Here is a 21,066-nt window from a genome sequence, read left to right as displayed (position 1 = left end):
TATATTTTTCAATGTGCATTTTCTTCACACTGAAAATTTGTCTCACAGGGACTGAAGTTCAGAACTATTAAGAACAAAATCAAAGGAGGACATTAGACTGGCTCGGTACCTTCATTTAACAAGTTAATTCCATCTTGCTTCCCATCCTGTGAGTGACCTGGATCCAGAGAGGATTGAGAAAGACTAACTTCTGCTGAAAGTTGGTCCAGACTTTGAAAACTTTTCCTGCAAAGCAAGTAATATTTGATAGCAACACATTTAAAGATCTAACTAGGTATCTTCAACTCTCCTTAAAAAGTTTTCTAAAATAACACTATGCAGTTAATCTTTCTTCTCTTAAACACTATTCTTATTTATTTCCAAAGCCAGTTCTTTCCTAAAGCAATGATTTAATTTTCTGCCTTTTTTTTAAATTAATCCAAAGGAGGAAAATTTTTATGGAAAGCAAGAGAAACTGATTTTAGTTACCAGTGACCTTTCACTGAAATCACTCTACAAGTGACTCCAATAGAATATGTTCCAAAGTATGCTGAGGGAAATACATAATTTTCAGTTTCCCTATTCTTCTAAGTGGGAGTCAAAATAAACATGAGACTTACTCATCCCATTGTTGATTGTGCTTTCTATAGAGTAGAGTGTCCAAGGCAACAGCATTGACATCCAGAGCTCCTGGGGAAGGCCACTGATTGGTGAGGTGAGTAGTTAATTCCTGTCTTGATCTCAAGTCATTATTCTTTAGCACAGTTCTGTGAATACCAAAAAAAAAAAAAAAAAGTATATTAAATGCAATTCCTTAAGATAAAGGAAAAACAGGACATAGATGATCATAGAATCATCATGGCTGGAAGAGACCTTCAAGATCATCCAGTCCAAGCATCACCCAGCACTGCCACTGTAACCTCTAAACCCAGTGCCAGACCCAGATGTCTCTTAAACACCTCCAGGAATGATGACTCCACCATCTCCCTGAGCAACCTATTTCAGCTTGACCACCTGAACAGCAAAAAAAATTTCCTAATATCTGAATCTCCCCTCTTAATTCTCATCTTAAAGCCATTTCTTTGGGTCCTGTCACTGCAGCCACAGGAGAAGAGACCAACCCCCCCACTACAAACTCCTTTCAGGAACCTGTAGAGAGCAATGAGGTCCCTGCTGAGCTTCCACCAGACCAAACACCCACAGCTCCCCCAGATGTTCCTCACAGGATTTTGTTTCTAGACCCTTCACGAGCCCTGCTGCCCACCTCTGGACACACTCCAGCATTTCAATGTCCTTTTTGGAAGGAGGGGGTCCAAAACTGAATGCAGTTCTTGAGGTGCAGCTTCACCAGAGCTGAGTACAGGGCAATAAACACTACTCTTGATACAGGCCAAGATGCCATTGGCCACCTGGGCACACTGTTGGCTCATGTTTAGTCACCTGCCAACCCCAAGCCCCTTTCTGCCAAACAGCCCTCAAGCCTCTCCTTCCCCAGCCTGTAGCACTGCAGGGGGTTGTTGTCACCTAAGGGCAGGACCTGGCACGTCACCTCCTTGAACCTCATGCAATTGTCTTCAGCCCATTGATCAAGTCTGTCTACATCTCTCTACAGAGCCTTCCTCTGCAGATCAACACTCCCACCCAGCTTAATGTCATCTGCAAATTTACTGAGGGTGATCTCAATTTCCACATCCAGATCATCAATAAAGATGTTAAAGAGGATCTATCCCAAACCCAAGCCTAGGGGAACACCACTAGTGGCCATCCAGATGTTCTACTTAAAGTAACCAACAGACAGCAATTTTCACAAAGCATCTCAAACTGTTCACATTTCCTAAGGGAAGCAACTTAGAAACATATTGAGACATATTAAGGAACCAAAAAAAAACCCAAAGATGACATTTGAATCCTTCTACAAAAGCAATAAAGAAAGGCAACTATATTTAAAATGTTCTTTCTGCCAGCATAATGGTAATTAACAGGCCAGCTATTTTGCAAGCCCACTATGGGAATGTGATGTGCTTCCCTCAAAACCCTTTTTTTTTTTTTTTTTTTTTTGCAGCTTGAACACCCTTGCATCCCCCCTTCTAAAAACCAGACATGTTCATTCCACTGTATGCTTTCAGGCAAAATATAAGACATAGTTATTCTGTTTTCTATCACCTCACAATTTCTAGTAACTATGTCTATAACTGATATTAAAAAAATGTAAACTGAATACCTTAAATGCTCAAATTAGTTTTGCCTCATATTCCCAATGAAGAAAAACAGTTTTATAAAATTCTAGAAATGAAGAAGCTAAAATGCCAGTATTGGAAATCATCTGCCAAAATTCATACTGAAATAAGGAAAGTACATAGTTTTTCAGGCTCCAAGACAAGACCAGCCTTTTTCCAATAGCACAAAGCAACCTTTGATCTGCCCTTATACTGCTGTAGAATAAATAGAAATAAAAGCAAGAGCATTTTGTAATTAGTTTTTAAGTCCTCTAATCCACAAAATACTAGACAATAGTAAAATGCTGGTCTACAAGGAGTTTGACTATCTCTGGCCTGAAGAAAAAAGCTAATTTACTCATCTCCTTACCAAATGCACTCAGAAGTTCAAAGCCAAATGCCATGTTGCTATCCAAAATGCCAAACTGCACAGTAAATAAAATAACTATCCATGGCACACACACATTTACTTGAATTTTCCAATAACATTGTCAGCAGGTCTATTTTTACAATACAGTTTTTATTCTGGTGGTATTTGAACTGTTTAGACAGGAACTTCTGTAAGGGAAAATAACAGTGCCTAAAGAGCCAAAATTTCCCACAAAACAAAGTAAGACAGTAGTAAGCTCAGTAAGGAACTTAGAGGAGCTGAGTTTCACAGAGGAGACAGATTCAGAGTTTTACTGCACAAAAAGAGGATGAAGAACAACTGTGATTAAAACTAGTTTCAAGAAACTTCTCTCAAGATGACGAATTCCCTCAGCATTCTAACAGGTAAACAATCAACCTTTCTACCCAGGGATCCACACCCTCACCCTCCTAAGGGGTCTAGAGGAATAACCACTTTGCTGACCCAAAGCTCTCAATAATTTCAAGTATCTTGCATGGTATTCACTTCCCCATGTAATAACCCTAATTCCCTGGGGAACATCGAGCATTACACAGAGCTGCCACAGGTTTGTTGATTTGAGGAAACTGAAACACAGAGACAGCAAGTTTTTATGAGATTTGCCAGGTACATTACATCACCTCCTTATTCAGAAGGACATCTTGAATGTTTTCACAGAAGTTTCAAAACAGGACACAGTTTATATGAGGAACTATGCCCACAGTGCCGAAATACAAATTCACACATGTAACATGTGCACTCAAATTTCCATTTGGACAACCCCTGTAAGCTATCACAGACACACAAATACAGACAAGTTCCTAATAGTGGAATTTTTGCTTTTGACATCAGTTTCTATATTGAATATATCTAGTATTTCTACATTCTATATTCCACAAATCTTTACACCCTACTGTGTGAACAAAGAAATTCTGAAGCAAAGACTCACCAAAATTTTCCAGGCATTTTAACATAACATTTAAAGATAGTTTCAGTTAATCACTTCTTAAACCACTCCACCATGCTCAGGAAGAAAACCAGGTATCAAGTTGGATAAACTTGAGGAGAACTAAATATCCTCCTGTCAAATATTTGAGAACTAAATATTGCCTACTTAAAGCTTTTATTTTGAATCTTTAAAAATATGTAAAAGTAGATTTGAATTTATAAAATCAGTCCAAGCACAGTACCAAATATATATAAAAATAGTAGCATAGACAATAAAAGACAAAATATTCACACCAGATGCTATTAGTTACTATCTATTTTATCTGCTTTGTAGATTATATAGCTCTTAGCTCTTTTGCAGACATTTTTCAAGTATCAAAGGTTTCCACTGCAGCAGAGAGCCATTATAGAGGTATTGCCTGCAGACAGCAATTCTCTCGATATGCAAAAACTGGCAGTGTTTTTGTTTAACCAAACTTATTTGAAGAGTCAAAGTATTAAACTGATTAGAAACATAGAACCATTTAGGTTGGAAAAGACCTTTAAGATCATTGAGTCCAACCATAAGCCCATCACTGCCAAGTCCATCACTAAACCACGTCCCTAAGCACCATGTGAACACAGCATACAGAATCCTCACACTCCTAATCACCATGAGGAAAGATGATCCTGCTACAAGTATTCAGAAACAGGAAAAGAGGTGGATACAATAATATTTAGTACAGAAAAAGTTAAAAAGGAAGAAAATATGATCAAGTTTTAATGAAAAAAAGCAAATACCAATTTCAAAACTCAATGTGGAAAAAAGCTGTGCGAGACTATCTAGTGCTGTCCTGCTCTTGTTCAGACAAGAAAGACACTTTCTAGAGGTTAAGAGCTCTCCAAGGACAACAACTTATTTTATCCAGAGTATACTGAATTTCTACAGCAGTGCTCTTGTCCCCCAGAATGCAAACACTGTAACCAGGCTGGCCAGCTCTGTGCAGGGATGCTGCAGGGTTTCAGGCAGGACTATTCCTTGCACCAGGACTGCAATGAGTATGCAGTTCTATTTTTCAATAAAGTTCAATAAAATATGGTTCTATTGGTTTTGTAGCAGTGAAGATTTAAGGATGATGCAAGATAAGATTTGTAGACAGTATGTCAAGCCATTTAATATAGGAGTAAAAGCCAGGACACTCCAAAATGAAAAGAGGGTAAGTAAGAGAGAAACAATAGGATTTACTAAAGGAGGAAGTTAAAAACAAGGAAATACAATTAAACCTGAGTGAAAACAAGCATATACACCAAGCTGCTAGCTCCTTTTCTTCAGTCTGGAAAAGAAGATAAAAACAGTGGCTAAAAGCAGTAATCTCAGGAAGGCAGCTGGTACATGGAGAATACAGTGGATCTTAGTAAGAGATTGTATGGCTGTGTTTTGGATGAAAGACAGGTGGTGTGTGAGATATGGCTGAACCGGGTATCCTGGACTGACACAGTGGGACTGCAGAGTGCAGAGGTGTTGTGCAGTGTAGCAGGATTATGTAAGAACAGATTATGAGAGTAGGGGGGTTAAACCTATTTATGGTACATTCTCTAATCTAGCCATGAAAAAATTCTTAATTGCCTGAGAGCCTGAGCTTCCCCTCTCTCATCCAACTAACTGGTACCCTCTGTGTCTACAACTATTTCCAGCTCTTTACAATCGTGTTGGCAAAAAAGTAGCAGTAGCTGTTCCATAATCTGCAGAAAGTTAACAGATGTACCCTTAGCAATCCTTACCCCAAACAACACTTCTGTAAGATAACTTCAAATAGGGTTTCAAGTTCTACAAACATTATAAAATAAAGAAATTGTGAAGAGATAGGCAGAGAAAGAACATTCAACAACAACCAAAACATCAGTCTATTACCAACATTAATCTCAAACTGAATCCAAAAAACAGCACTATATCAGCTGCTAGGAAGAAAATTACTCTGTTCCAGCTGAAACCAGGGCATTTCTTTTAAAATGACCAAATACCCTTTGTACTACTTCACAGTATAGATTTTTCCACAATGCATATGTATAAAGGAAGTATAATGTACAAAGTCTCGCCATGTTGTCCCAGGATAACATTTAGGCCACTTGAATTGTGATGGGATTTTTTTTTTTTATGTCTGAAAAAAAGAAAAAACTCCACACAAATTGAAAATACTACTGCAAGTAATAATTTTCTTGACAAAACAACCAGCAAATGAGATGAGAACATCTTAGCACTAAAGTATATTATTAAAAACTAACCAATATTTGCCTTACATTTGTATTTTTTTTTCTCTATACCAAGAACTACTATTAAAATTAGGCTCCTGTTCAAAAACAAAAAAAAAAAGTCTCCTCAGTAAAAAAAACATCCTGCTAAAGAATTCCTGCCTATTACAAAAGATTACTGATGAGACTAATCAATACTAACATACTCCCAGGGTGGAAATAAGTGTCTGCAGATACATATGCTCCCTCCAGACCTGTAAATTTACTTACATTTATTCAAGAATAACAGAAGCAGCCAAAGCATTAAATTTACTTACATTTATTCAAGAATAACAGAAGCAGCCAAAGCATTCATCAGGTTTACACAGCTATTCCCAGAAATATCTCTGCATGCTCTTGACTTTCAGTTCTTTAATTGTGCATTTAAGAAGTTAAGGGAAATGTAAGATTAGTGAAGTCTTTCAATAACATCCTTCTCCTCTACTGCTCACTCACCCTGTGTTTGTCAGGTACTCTCCAGAGAGTAGATTTCATCAACTTTTATTATTTTGAGATGTTTATTTAATGATTTAACATTCTGAGAGTATTAAGCACATGCAGGATATATTTTTGTACACTAAACACCAAAAATAAAATGCAATTGACAAATTACTGCCCATTTCCATCTGTGATGCCTTTAAGTTCTGGCACAATCACATCAGGGGCCACTGTGTTAATGAAGCATCATAAGTAGCTATTTTACTTTTTCTTTTTAACTAAGCTTTTTTGTTGCTATTGTTTTATCTGTTTGTGTTTATGTTGTTAAAATTTAATTCCTAAGATAAACCCAGAAACGCTTCTGTTTGCACTAGCATTGCTTTTGGCAGCTCATCTGCCTCTCAAGAGATTAAGAAATTACTGCTTTGATTAACACATCTAAGACTTCTGCATCTTGAAAGTGTGACCTGACTTAACAGTGAGACAGAGGAACAAAAGACAACCTATATGTTGGGTTCCTGCGTGCACAACAGAAATTATATAAGTGATTATAGCTGGTCACTTACTATACTGTAACAATATTACCTCTGGGAATTTAAAAAAAAAAAAAAAAAGCAAATAAAATTCAATCCAAGTTTAGCCCAAGCTAATATAGAAAAGCCTTTCCTGTATAACCACATAGAATTTCTGGGGTCATTTCAGCTATACCAGATTTCCAATTTCCCTTGGATCAAATGCAGACTCTTTGGAAGCCTATTCCAAAAGTTCCATTTACATGGGGTTTTTTTTTGTTCAACAAAACAAAAGTCAGTTCTGTTTCCAATTATACCTATGAAAAACCAGTAATTTCTTACCTGCAAGTTTAATTTCTCCAAATCCAGAAAATGCCAGTCCAGTTGGCAATTTGCCCTCCTACCAGCAGATGAAGACAGGAAATAAACCAAACAGACTAATTCCCTAAGAAAGGGAATTACATCAGATGAGTGTTCCAGTTCAAGAACTACCTGAGTAGTGAAAAGTAAAAGTGAAAATAAAAGCTTAAAAGAAATAAAAACATTTGCATAAGAACAAGATTTAAAAACCTTTATGTAGGACAGGGAATATGGAATGCAAACTCAAATTGATAGCATACATGAATATAACTAAAATCTGTAAAAGCAACTCCAAAATAAAAAGGGAACTCCTGAGCTGTCAGTACTCTAGCAGAGCAGTGAGCTGTCTGGACTGGTATGTCATTGGACTTTGAGAAATTAGATCAGCAGGTATGAAAACGAGTTACTTACCAGTAGATTTTGATGCTGCAATATAGCATCTCTCTCAGATTTATGCCTTGTACACTGACACACTACACCCCAAACTAGATGCCACAGCACTTAGATGCCAGTAGACTTTCTAAAGGCAGTGGCTGCAGTGAGAAAAAAGCAGGAATGTCCTACAGCAACACATTTTCTTATTCTGACCAAGAGATCTTCATGTGTCACAGCCACTGACCAAGAGATCTTCATGTGCCACAGCCATGGCACTATCTGGGCCACAGAACAGATACCCTTGAAGCATCTTCAGCATTTTTTTAAAGCTCCTTTATTGTCTCTTAGAGATATCTTGAACTATATCCTAACAAAATTAATTATCAATTTTATACAGGCTTTGATTTTCTTGACCATTGGATAACTTGAGGACATTTATACTGTCAGAAATGCCAGCAGCTGGACTCCTGAGTTCTAGTCTAACTGCAGTGGAGATTTTGTTTCTGAACACAGACATCCATTCTGAACACAGAATGGATCAAAACATACCATAATATGTTAACTTGGCATATGCTCACTAAAATAGCAAAGCAGCATGTGACTGACACTCTTCATGTCCGTGGACAAATAACCAGGCCTGATTCTCTGGAGGAGGATAGCAGGCACAAAACAACCAGTCTTCCCAGACAGTAGGTCTTGACAGAAAACAAGAATGATGAACTTGATGGCAACCAAACTACTGAAAAAGTAAAAAGCAGACTTCAGTTCTTCAACTACTTTCCCATCTCTGTTGGGAAATGAAGGACTCTTAGCAAACAAGCTTTTTTCTTGACAGATTGTCTAATTTGCCTTCTGTAAATATCCTTTCAAGCTCTTTTTGTCATTTAAGGATTCTTTTTCCCTTATGTCAGTGAAGTAAATACAACATATCTGTTTATAGCTGAATTCCTTTTAAAAAAACATTTCTACAAGGGTGTGGGAAAAAAAATAAATCAAGAACTTCTTAACAGATCATGAAAACTGGTATTCTCAATAACTTTTTTATAATTTTAACTTGATTCCTTTGAATTCAGTAAAAACAGGAGAAACAACTGCAAAATGGTTAAGTAACTTTGAGTGGACTAAATGCCTACTTTTTCTTTAAAATTCCACTATCATATTAAGATAGCAAGAGTTTAATGAGAGATATCCAAAAGGGTAATTGGAAGATTAATCTTCTACATACATAGGCAAGTATTTGCCAAAACTAGCATATATAAGCTCTTTCAGAATACAAAGGTTTTAATTACAAACAAAAAATTAAATTATTAGCAGCAAGCCTTGAGTAATAGAAATCCTTCTTGGCAGTTGAATGTGAATTAATAGAGCTGCCAAACTATGCAAACAGTAAAGCAGAGCTTTAAAATCTTAGAAATTGCAGATAAAAAAAGAGGAGGGCAAAAGTCTGATCCAAGGTCAAAGAGGTGAAAAAAAAAACCCAAGCAAAAACCCACAATCAGATATTAACACTAGAAACAGAATCTTTGCCAATGTAATTTGAGTTATAATTTGGATAACAACATAATGAAAAATTACAATGTTAAGTGGTTGCATAAGAACATCTCAATGGCCAACAGAAAAAATACCTGTCTGTATCTCAACCACTTGCTAGCCAAAACAGGACAGCAGCTAATATAAACTTCTTGCTTAGGAATCAGGGAGCATACTGATTGTATTTTCTTGGTTATAATTTCAGGCATTTCCCTGGATCTATTTAAAGCCTTTCCAGAACTCATTTAGACTGTGCTTTATTTTAACAAAATATTGAAGAAATACAAGACATAAAGTTAAAACTGGAAAAACAAGTTGTAACTTAAATTTACAAACACCATCCATAATTTAAAAAACCTCCAACATTTTTGCAATCATGTGTATGCACAGTGACCTGTAACTCACTCTCTTTTGAACAAACTATTTGTATTTTAGAGAAACTTGTAATTTTGTTGTGAAAGTATAAAAGGAATTTGCTAATCTTTTCCCACTGAATGAAACTTAATTCCTGATCTGATTTATTTAAACCAAAAAACCAGAAATTAGGATAATTTGAACATCAATTTCTTTTGTCTGATGAATTGCAGAGATACTCCTTCAGTATATCAATGATAAAGTAATAACTGCAAATACAGAACTAGCCTCTCCTCCCCATTCTAACCTGGTAGTGTTCTTCCACCCTTAAAAAAAAGGATGATTTTTTCACTATTTGTCGTTTGAAACCCATTTAGTTTGATACTGAACTTCATGTAACTTGCATTAAAAATATTAGAAAAATTTAAATTCTGCTCAACTTTTCGCAGTTATGTATAAGCAATATGAAATACTTGCTTTTTCCCCTCAGTATTTTTTGGAATACAGAAGCAAATGTACAGTAGATGAATATGAAGTTTAAGAAATGAAGCACAAAAACCCTGTGACTCTCGGAAGCTAATGGTAATGGCGAGGTTATTTATCTAAACAGATAAAGCACAAAGAAATCAAATTCAGGCTCTGTGATTGCAATCCAGCAGTTAATGATTATGCACCATGATTAACTTACCATAATTTTTATCTGTTTCTTACTAATCCCTCCATTTGCAACATCAAGTTATTCAAACTCTTTTATGACAACAAAGCCTCAAGTTCACCTGAGGCTCCAGACACGAGATAATTCTTTGTGGATTTAGAAGAGGAAGACACTGATGCCTGCTGTATTGCTATGCCAAAGCAAGTATTCTTCTGCTGCCACAGTTCAGGTGTATTGACAGAGGAAGGAACTCATAATGCAGTCAATCTGCTTTCCTACCACGAGTGCACATCATTTACAACTGCATTGTACTAAGGCCTTCAGAGGCTCAATCCTTGTCATTTTTATTATTTTGAAAGGCCTTACTTTTCCCTGTTCCCAATCTTTTAATTCTACATTGGACAAATGTTCTGGATTTTGGAATGCATAAGGTGCTAATGTCCAAGTAACTTATTTAAAGTTTTCTTGGTTGGTACTTCTATGCTATACCTTTATCTATAGAAGTGAAGCTATGGGAGAAGAGAGAAAAGATGCCACTATTAAAACAGAGTTTAGCATTACACATTAGACCCCTAGAAGGGGACACACTGCCATGCTAATGTCATTAGGTATGCAAAATGGGGAAAGAAAAGTCCCTGTGGGTCTCTCACACCCACCAAGGGGAGTGCAGGGCAAAAGGGAGCAGAAGGCAGACTCCTTACAAAAGTATTTTTCATTCTGGAGTCAGAAAACATTTTCCTGTAAATATTCCAACAATATTCCTCGAAGACACCAATAGCTTCAAAAGCTTTAAACTTTTTTTTAGAATGTTAAAGATTTATTTTAATATAAACCTTTTAACCCCCCTTTTTAATAGTTTGGAATAAGATATTAAAATATGAGGGGTTAAAAATAAATGCCTCCCTATTTACTGCATCTTGCAGAGTAAGCCCTTTCCTTCAGGCCACTATCAACCCAGAAACATTTGGCTTCCACTTGCACAATAAAACCACATGGATTCTAAGAACAGAATAATGATGTTGGAGGCTTGACTGTCTAATTGTGCATAGTTCTGTACCTTGCCCTCCATGTTTCTCTCTGAATTGCAGGAGTCTCTCTATGTCCTACACCCAGATGAACTTTTCCTAGTTATATTTATAAAAAAGGAAACACCCATGTCTTCTTGGGTTTCCACCTCACTAAAAACAGAGCTCCCCTTCTAGCTGTCAACTCACACCCTTGTAAAACAGAATGGGATTACGATATTGCAGCAAACTTGAAAAGAAAAAGTTACACCAAAAGAAAATCAAAACACTGCTTAAACAGAAGTTTTATCATCTCTCAGAATATTTAATACTTTTTCTATGATGTAAAAAAAAAAACAAACAAAACAAACCAAAACCCACACACAGACAAGGTGAAAAAGAAAGACTTGAAAATCAAGCATACTGCAATACTAAGGATTTCAAACTGCTGCTCAAACTTGAGGGAGAAGCAGAGGACAGACAGGAAGCATTACAAATAAAAGCATGGCTAATGTGAATTAGGGTTTGATAGCAGGATCCATTAAAGCTTTAAAAGGAAAGGATTAGCATTCTCAGTTTTCACATTCTAGTAAAGAAACTTACCAAGATCAAAGATTAAAATTTAATCTTCAACTTCCTTTCAGTGAGGAAATAAAGCAGCTGCAACAAATTGGATTTACTGTACTTAAGCAGTTGAAGAATTCAGTTTCTTTGAAAAAAGTCTTAAAAGAGGGACTATCTGAAATGAAGGCAAGAGGGCTAAAAAAAATTTATCCAGCTTCCCTATTTCTCCAGATGATTTAGGTTTTGAGCTAGGATTACAAAGCCAGGCAACCCACATTAAAGTTTTACTCACAAGGAGACACAAAACACAGCTAAATTTCAAAGCCTTTGCTCAGACCCTCCCGCTTCTGTTTCCTTGGAGCTCTTCTCTGCTTTGTCCCTGACAGCCCAGCTACAGCCTGCATCCTCTACAGCCTTGTTCCTACAATCCAGCTACAGCCTGCATCCTCTACAGCCTTGTTCCTACAGCCCAGCTACAGCCTGCATCCTCTACAGCCTTGTTCCTACAGCCCAGCTACAGCCTGCATCCTCTACAGCCTTGTTCCTACAATCCAGCTACAGCCTGCAAACTCTAACAGCCTTATCCCTGACAGCCCAGCTACAGCCTGCATCCTCTACAGCCTTGTTCCTACAACCCAGCTACAGCCTGCATCCTCTACAGCCTTGTTCCTACAGCCCAGCTACAGCCTGCATCCTCTACAGCCTTATCCCAGACAGCCCAGCTACAGCCTGCATCCTCTACAGCCTTGTTCCTACAGCCCAGCTACAGCCTGCACCCTATAACAGCCTTGTTCCTACAGCCCAGCTACAGCCTGCATCCTATAACAGCCTTGTTCCTACAGCCCAGCTACAGCCTGCATCCTCTACAGCCTTACCCCTGACAGCCCAGCTACAGCCTGCATCCTCTAACAGCCTTATCCCTGACAGCCCAGCTACAGCCTGCATCCTATAACAGCCTTGTTCCTACAGCCCAGCTACAGCCTGCATCCTCTACAGCCTTATCCCTGACAGCCCAGCTACAGCCTGCACCCTATAACAGCCTTATCCCTGACAGCCCAGCTACAGCCTGCATCCTCTAACAGCCTTGTTCCTACAGCCCAGCTACAGCCTGCATCCTCTACAGCCTTGTTCCTACAGCCCAGCTACAGCCTGCATCCTCTACAGCCTTGTTCCTACAGCCCAGCTACAGCCTGCATCCTCTACAGCCTTGTTCCTACAGCCCAGCTACAGCCTGCATCCTCTACAGCCTTGTTCCTACAGCCCAGCTACAGCCTGCATCCTCTACAGCCTTGTTCCTACAGCCCAGCTACAGCCTGCATCCTCTACAGCCTTGTTCCTACAGCCCAGCTACAGCCTGCATCCTCTACAGCCTTGTTCCTACAGCCCAGTTACAGCCTGCATCCTCTACAGCCTTGTTCCTACAACCCAGCTACAGCCTGCATCCTCTAACAGCCTTATCCCAGACAGCCCAGCTACAGCCTGCATCCTCTACAGCTTTGTTCCTACAATCCAGCTACAGCCTGCATCCTATAACAGCCTTGTTCCTACAGCCCAGCTACAGCCTGCATCCTATAACAGACTTGTTCCTACAGCCCAGCTACAGCCTGCATCCTCTACAGCCTTGTTCCTACAGCCCAGCTACAGCCTGCATCCTCTACAGCCTTATCCCAGACAGCCCAGCTACAGCCTGCATCCTCTACAGCCTTGTTCCTACAATCCAGCTACAGCCTGCATCCTCTACAGCCTTATCCCAGACAGCCCAGCTACAGCCTGCATCCTCTACAGCCTTGTTCCTACAGCCCAGCTACAGCCTGCACCCTATAACAGCCTTGTTCCTACAGCCCAGCTACAGCCTGCATCCTCTACAGCCTTGTTCCTACAGCCCAGCTACAGCCTGCACCCTATAACAGCCTTGTTCCTACAGCCCAGCTACAGCCTGCATCCTCTAACAGCCTTATCCCTGACAGCCCAGCTACAGCCTGCATCCTATAACAGCCTTGTGCCTTCCTGCCTGCTCACAGCAGCACTCTACAGACTCCAGAGCATTTACAAACAGCATCTTGACAAAGTGAGGACAAGCAGAGATCCTATTTTCATGTGCAAGTTTTTTAACTAAATGGGGCATGAGCATTCACTGAAAAGAAAGCATCTTTGCTAACAGAGAACATAGTGTATCTGCCTTTCTGTAGTCCATAACAGACCTGGTAGGTCATGGTGTGTTTGAAACAGAGAAGCTAATTTTGCCTGGAGTTAATCACACCCAAATTTACTCTCTTTACAAATACAGCTGTATTTTTCAGATAGAAAATGCAGTATTGCTGGATATTAAAATATGAAGTATTATTAATATAATCAAATATTAAGCTATATTATGACATTAAGAATGAATAGCATAGTTTGGACCTTGAAAAGGCTAATTCTGAGGGAACAGCCAGACAAATTGAACCTATATTTAAGATATGACAACACATTAAAAAAAATTCTTAATTCCACAGTCAAGCTTAATTCAGTATAAGATGTGAGTGTTCCTTCAATTTAATTTGATGCTTATTTATGCCTTAAACAGTAACAGAATTCCAAACATGGAAGACTGACTTTTTTCCCCCCTAACTTTTCTTCCATCCACAGAACACCATAACAAGATGGGGATGTAGGAAGAAACAGCAGAGGGAGATAAAAACCAGAGTGGTATGAAATATAGCATGGTCACTGAATGTACAAAATAAATTTCCCATAAATGTGATAAATTGATTAAAAAGTCACACCAGTGGGGACAAGGGGGCCATAACTTACACCAACCTGGAAACCTGAAAAAATTCTTTAGGAAGAAACCTGTGGTGGTAAACATTACACAAATCATTGTTTTCATTTCAGCAAAAATCAAAGCAGAAGAAAAAAATTCTAAAGCATTTTGAGTGTTTTTCTGCTTTGCATACAGTGCTTTCCTTTTTCCTTTCACTTTGTTTAAAAAGATGTTCTATGTTAAAGTGATCAACTTAAAAACATTTAAAAATTGATCAGTGAGATCAATTTTTATAACATTAGTGAGTCAATATGCAGGAAATGAGCCAAGCAGGAAATTGATGGAATCTCTCTTGTAATCATCCATCAATATTTAGCATATATAAATATCAATTTCAGATGCAGAATCTGAACTCGAAAGTAACAAAAGCAGAGTTTGTCGTAACAGAGGTAGTGTGTTAGTCAAAAGGAGGACTAAGAATCGCCCTAAGGGGGAAAAAAAGCCTGTTTAAACTGAACTAGAGAGTTTTAATGCAAGGATATTGTGGGCCAATGTTTCCAGATTTTGCCCAGCCACATCTTTGACTGAGCTAACTAGTACTTCAAGGCAGTGGTCTCAAAGTGGGATGCAGGAGATAATCTTTGGGGTACTGGAAAAAACTCTTCTTGTACTGCTAATAAATTTTTTTAAATGTAACATTTCCATTACAATGTAAATTGTTTATTTCATCTTTATCTTATACTCGTCAATTTCTATTTTTGCATGTTTAAGAATGCAAATAATATATTAGCACAACAGTATATTTATATAATTTATAAATAATCATACCTATACTGTGGGGGTTCTTAGAACTTTTTTTACTGATGGGGTGTGCGATCAAATGTCTCTGTGCTTCAAGAGACATTCAACATTTCTTTCCAGAAACACAGAGGAGGCAGGAATGTCTGCCTCTGTACATTTTGAATACTCCAGGATCCAGTTCCTTGATGCTTTGGGATCTCTAACCCATCAAATGACAATTCCGTAATTTGAATGTTACAGAATTTGAACTATTTTCTTCATCTAGACATGCCATGGATCACAGGCTTCTCCTGGCTGCCCTCCTGTGAGCTGTTATTTTCAAGCACTTCAGAGCTGTTAATTCTATGTACTTTAAGGCCTTTAGAACTGCCTTTAGAAATACACTATTCTTAGAGAAGAGTGGAGCCAAAAGCACTGTTCTGTTCAAGTCCTAGGAAAAAAACACATGACAGTGATGACATCTGAAGAAACAAGTAAAGGCCCTGAGTGGCTCATCATTATTACAATTCATACAATTAAAATGCCTCTGAACACTGATGGACTGGGGGCATCAACTACCTCTCCAGGAAGCCTACTGCAGTATTTGACCTCCCTCTGGGTAAAGAGATGTTTTCCAATGTCCAGTCTGAACCTTCTTCCTGATGAGCTGTGTATTAGGTTAAGTGTGCTGAACTGATAATCAGGTTGTCTACTGCAGATTCACTTTTCCAGCTTAATTTGCCATCAGACACCTGCCAACAAAGTAAGAGGTCCAATTCCCAGATGGGTGGGAAGCCTACTGCAGTATTTGACCTCCCTCTGGGTAAAGAGATGTTTTCCAATGTCCAGTCTGAACCTTCTTCCTGATGAGCTGTGTATTAGGTTAAGTGTGCTGAACTGATAATCAGGTTGTCTACTGCAGATTCACTTTTCCAGCTTAATTTGCCATCAGACACCTGCCAACAAAGTAAGAGGTCCAATTCCCAGATGGGTGGGCATATTGCTAAGGAATGCAATTAAGCTGAGAGACACACAAAAAAAATTACTCTTTTGTGAATTACTAATTGATAAATTTTCAGCTTCACCATTTTCCAGATAGTGGTATTCATGAGATCTGTAAAATGGATGAGATCTTTTAATGAAATTGGAAACTATGTTGTTCATTGTAGTTTGAATATTCAAGTGTGTGAGACAAAGTTAAGAATACTGAAAATTGTAAAGAATACTGAACATTGTAGAACATGAAGCATAGCAGCTGTAAAAGAAAAATTCCTTCCAAAATTTTCTGATGTCCTATCCCCGTATTTATTTCATGCTTTGCAGCAAGCCCCCTTAGGGATCGTGCATACAGAAAAGCGTCTCTGTAGGAAATCTAATGTTTAATCTAAAGGCCTTGTTGATCTGTTGATCCCGGGTTAACTGGTTTCCAAGTCAGCAATACAACAGCCTATACTGTCAACAAAGTCAGACCTGTATTCCTCACCTTACTTTTTTTTTTTTTTTGGTGGGGCAAGGCAGAAATAGATACAGACTCAGATTCTGTCAAGTCCACTGACAAGATACATAAAACATTTTGCTTTTCTTGCCTGTGAAATATAATTTCGGAAACCTCAAGAAAACTTTACTCAACAAAACTTTGAAGTCATAGACCTTGCTACCTTAAGAACAGCAGCCAGTAGAATAGAAGAGCATCATCAAAAAGGAAGTATAGAATGTTTATTTATAATAGTTTCAATTACACAGCAAACAATCCTAAACCAGATCTCAAAGTGTTTTACAAACAGCAATGCAGTATGCCTTGGGCAGAGTTACAGTCCCCAACTTGCTCTTATCTGCTGATGAAGAATTCAGATTACAGCATACATTCACTGCTTCAAAATGCCAGTAATGGTAGGGGAGCAAAACACTAAGTTTTGGTATTACTGTAACATAATTCTAAAATGGCTGGACCGTAAAAAGCAATTGGCCAAAACTCATGCCTCATTACAGACATATTACTGATAAAACACATTCGGCTGCCAGATTACCTTTGGTTGGAATAAAAACCCCAAAAAACCACCCAATTTGATTAAAATAATTATAACTGATGATGACCATTAGAAACCTGCTAGGAATATTTCTTCCCTTCCCTCACCTGACAGGCACACTACACTCACAGCAATAAAAATGTAAAATTACACCCCAAATATCTAGAGTAGTTCAGACTCCTGACTGCAGTTTCTCACAAACAGATATACAAGAACATTGTCAAGATACAGCAGAGGTTATTCCACAATTTGAGCCTTTACACAATAAAGCCGTCAAACAAAATCGAACCTGAAAGGCCGAGATCTTCAGAACAGCCTGACTGCATACATCTCTGCTAAAATTTAACAGCAGCTATGAACATTCAAAATTTCCAGTATCAGTGTAGGTTTAAATAAGTTTACACCTTCCCAGACCTCCCCCAAATAACCAGGGATGCCAAAGCAGTATAACATGAATCATTAGGCATATCAGCAAGTTCAGAGAAGAGCTCAAGAACAGGTATGTCTCAAAACCTTACAGTCAATCAGAGGAAAAAAAAAAAGAAACTTGGAAAAACATCTTTTTCTTACTCAACTCTGCATTTGGCCTAAATAAAATACCAATTCCATATTCCTGAACATTTTCATAAAATCCATTTCAAGCACTGGTAATAAAATGATCTATCATGAGAGAGAGAGCAGCAGAAAAAAACCCCAAAACTTTGCTTACAAGCTTGAAATATTTTACTTCATAGTAAAGACCCTTTTGGATGGTGTCTTCATATGTTCTCTATCATGGATTGTTTCAAAGATCTCAGATGGCTGCTATGTTACTCCAGGGCTCAGACATTAAAAAATTAATCCAGATTTAAGGCAAAATAACTTTTTTTACATTTGTTATGAACAGAACATTCAACTGCTGCAGTTGAATGGCAGTTTTATGGCAACCTATCAGTTTTATGGTAACCTATCACTGAGTTTTCCATCTGCCTGGGTCTTCAAACACAGAATTACAGGTTTGGGTTGGGAGGGACCTTACAGATCATCTTGCTCCAACACCCTGCCATGGGCAGGGACACCTTCCACTACACCAGGCTGCTCAGAGACCCATCCAACATGGCAATGTCTCTGCAAAAGGAGAGTGCCTCCCCACCCAACACACAGGGCTGAGAGGATAAACTGTATAATGATCATAAGATACTTGAATATTTATCATACTAGAAATCACATATGCTGTAAATAAAAAATAAGCCTTTTACTGTTTCAGCATTTTGCCTCGCATTGAAGAAAGGGAGACAGTGAACTGTTTTGCCAGTTGGAATAGTTTTAGGACTAACAGTTTTAGGACTAACAGTTTTAGGACTAACAGTTTTAGGACTACTACTAAGATGAACTTCTACTGTGTCTGAGCCATCACAAATAAATTAAAATCTAGCTAAAGAAAAGAAATATTTTTTTTACCCCCCTTGCCTAACTTTTAAAAAATGGTCTTCAAAAGGTACCTGATTTCAGAACTTTTAGGGGTAGCCTTAAAACTGGAAGTAATAAAATATAAGGAACATTTCATAAAAACATGTAAAAAATTTAAGCAAGTTACTGTAAGCTATTTCAGACTTTAAAAAATTTAAATATTTAATCTCAGAGTTATTCTGTTTTACACTACTATAGTTTCCAGGGAACCATTCCCAAATCTAAGACTTGTCAGATAAAAAAAAAAAAAAAGAAGCTAAAATAGATCAATTTCTTTAAGAAGTTGACTCATTTCCACAGGATTAGAAACTCTACATATTGTATAGTTATATAACTTAAATAATTTAAGTAATGCTGCTGTAGCAATGCTTCTCCATTATGCTAACTTACAACTGGTCTTGCAGTTCCACAATGATATATTCCAGCTGCTCCTTCTCCATTTTATGGGCTAGATCCATATCTTCAATTCTTTGTAACAGCAGTTTATTCTGTGAGACAGATTCAGACAGCTGGTTTTCTCTGAGTCGTACCAATTCTTCAAGATAACCCTGAAAATGTAAGTTATTAGAAAACTTTGAATAACACACTATCAAAACCACTTTTGATATGCATGTTCATATTTGTTGGTTTATGATGTATACAATTTTATTTTGGGTTTGTTGCAGGTTTTTTTAATTATTTATTTTTAAACAGACTTGTAAATTGACTGTAGATTAGTTTGAGATTTTCTAAGAGGTAACATGAAAATCATATATTTATTTATATTCTTGCAGAGGAGTAGAAAAATGGACGAAAAAACGAGACAGGAAAGCCACCAGCATGAAACACTAATTCATCTTTCAAAAACAACTGTCACAAGTACAAGAAAAAGACCAGAATTCTGCAACTGAACAGGTGCAGGATGTTAGATAATACACAAGGGTAAGAGTAGACTATATCTACATGGATCTTTATAGTTAAGGAAAGGGACCCAGAATTACTATGAATAAAATATCCAATATTATTTTAAAGTTTCTTTGAACTTTTAAATCACACATTAAAATGACAAAGAAGGTTCCAGCATGTCAGAGGTTAGTAACTTCTTAGAAATTGTCAATTAAAACCAAATACAGTAAGTCTACACTACATAAAATTGTGCACATACCTTGAAACCTGTGGAAAAATGTGCAACTGTTTTATATGTGCCCATGTTTTAAAAAAGGTATTAAAAACAAGGTAGTTTTCAGACACACACAATGTGTGTCTGTTCACAACTCCTGTTGAGTTAAAAAAACAGGTTCACATTAGCTGGTAACAAAGTGCTACTAGTGTAATTCATCACCACAAAGACTCTTAAGGGTTTGAAGCATCTCTGGTATGAGAAGAGACAGAAGGAGCTGGCATTGCTCAGTTCAGGGCTGAAGAGAAGAGGGTAAGGACAAAGAATCATATCAATGTGCATAGGAGGGTGTATGCATGATGGAATCGGACTCTTCTCTATGATAGCCAGTGAAAAGAGGCAATGGGCACAATCAGAAATACATCCATATAGGAAACTACTTAAACATAAGAAAACTTTTCTTTCCTCTTTCATTTTTTCCCCATTAAATGAGCCTATCCAAACAGGCTGGAGAATGTATATCCCCAAGATATTCACAGCCTGACTGAAAAAAGGCCTTGACAAACCTGCTCTCGTCTACTTTTTTTCTGAGCAGGGGAGATGGACAAGACAATCTCCAGAGGTGCCATCTGACTACAACTATTCTGTGATCCTATAGTTAAATATAGTTCTATTCATTGGGTGTATTTATATTTGACAGGGACTTTTCAGTCTCAGTACAAGTTCCAAGGAATCTTGAGAGCTTTTCAGTATGCCTAGTTCTGCTTCATCAAATATTACTGTTATCTTGATTCCTAAGATATTCCTTGGAGTTCTAAGTTAGCACTTTGAAAGTACTGAATGATGCATTACAACATAACAAATTTCCTGCCTCTCAAAAACATAAAAAAACCCAAAACAAAATTAAAAAAAAAAATCAAACCATTTTACAGAAACATATTAGACTGGAAGCACCAGTATCAGAAACATAATCCTATGTACAGTAAATACCTCTATCTATAATGGCATGGAGATGCACATCCCACCAGTACAAGCATATAAACTTCCAGTATAAACAGCACACAAATAATTCAGGAGTTTATTATTCAAAAGTGAACAGCTTAAACCATTCCAGAACAGGTATCAAACCATTCCAGAAACCATTCCAGAACAGGAAAGGATAACTTCCACATAAATAACAAAAGTGTAAAGTATGACTCATTGATCTGGACAGAAGACAACTTGGAAAAGACAAAGTCGTCGTATTTCCAGAGTGGCCTGTGCAGGGCAGAAAGGAAGAGACAGTTCCTAACCTTTTAAAAAGCAAGAGCTAGGCACCATGAAATCAAGCTCTTAGGAAACAGATTTCAAAAGATAGAATAGGAGGTAGTTTTTCAC

General features: G+C 37.7%; 1 protein-coding gene across 1 annotated transcript in view; it reads right to left on the bottom strand.

Moving 5' to 3' along the window:
- The window catches only part of RUNDC3B (RUN domain containing 3B), a 53,012-nt gene that overhangs the window by 3,282 nt on the left and 28,664 nt on the right, over positions 1–21,066 (bottom strand). The window contains exons 8-10 of the mRNA XM_059842702.1: positions 18,981–19,138; positions 600–746; positions 110–225 (exon numbers count right to left, since the gene is read on the bottom strand). Of these exons, the coding sequence (XP_059698685.1) occupies positions 110–225; positions 600–746; positions 18,981–19,138 (421 nt within the window). The remainder of the gene's footprint in view (positions 1–109; positions 226–599; positions 747–18,980; positions 19,139–21,066) is intronic.

This window comes from Haemorhous mexicanus, chromosome 1 (genome assembly GCF_027477595.1).
Source record: "Haemorhous mexicanus isolate bHaeMex1 chromosome 1, bHaeMex1.pri, whole genome shotgun sequence".
Lineage (NCBI taxonomy): Eukaryota > Metazoa > Chordata > Aves > Passeriformes > Fringillidae > Haemorhous > Haemorhous mexicanus.
The sequence above is the reverse complement of the archived record's forward strand: the minus strand, read 5'-3'. Positions and strand labels throughout refer to the sequence as shown.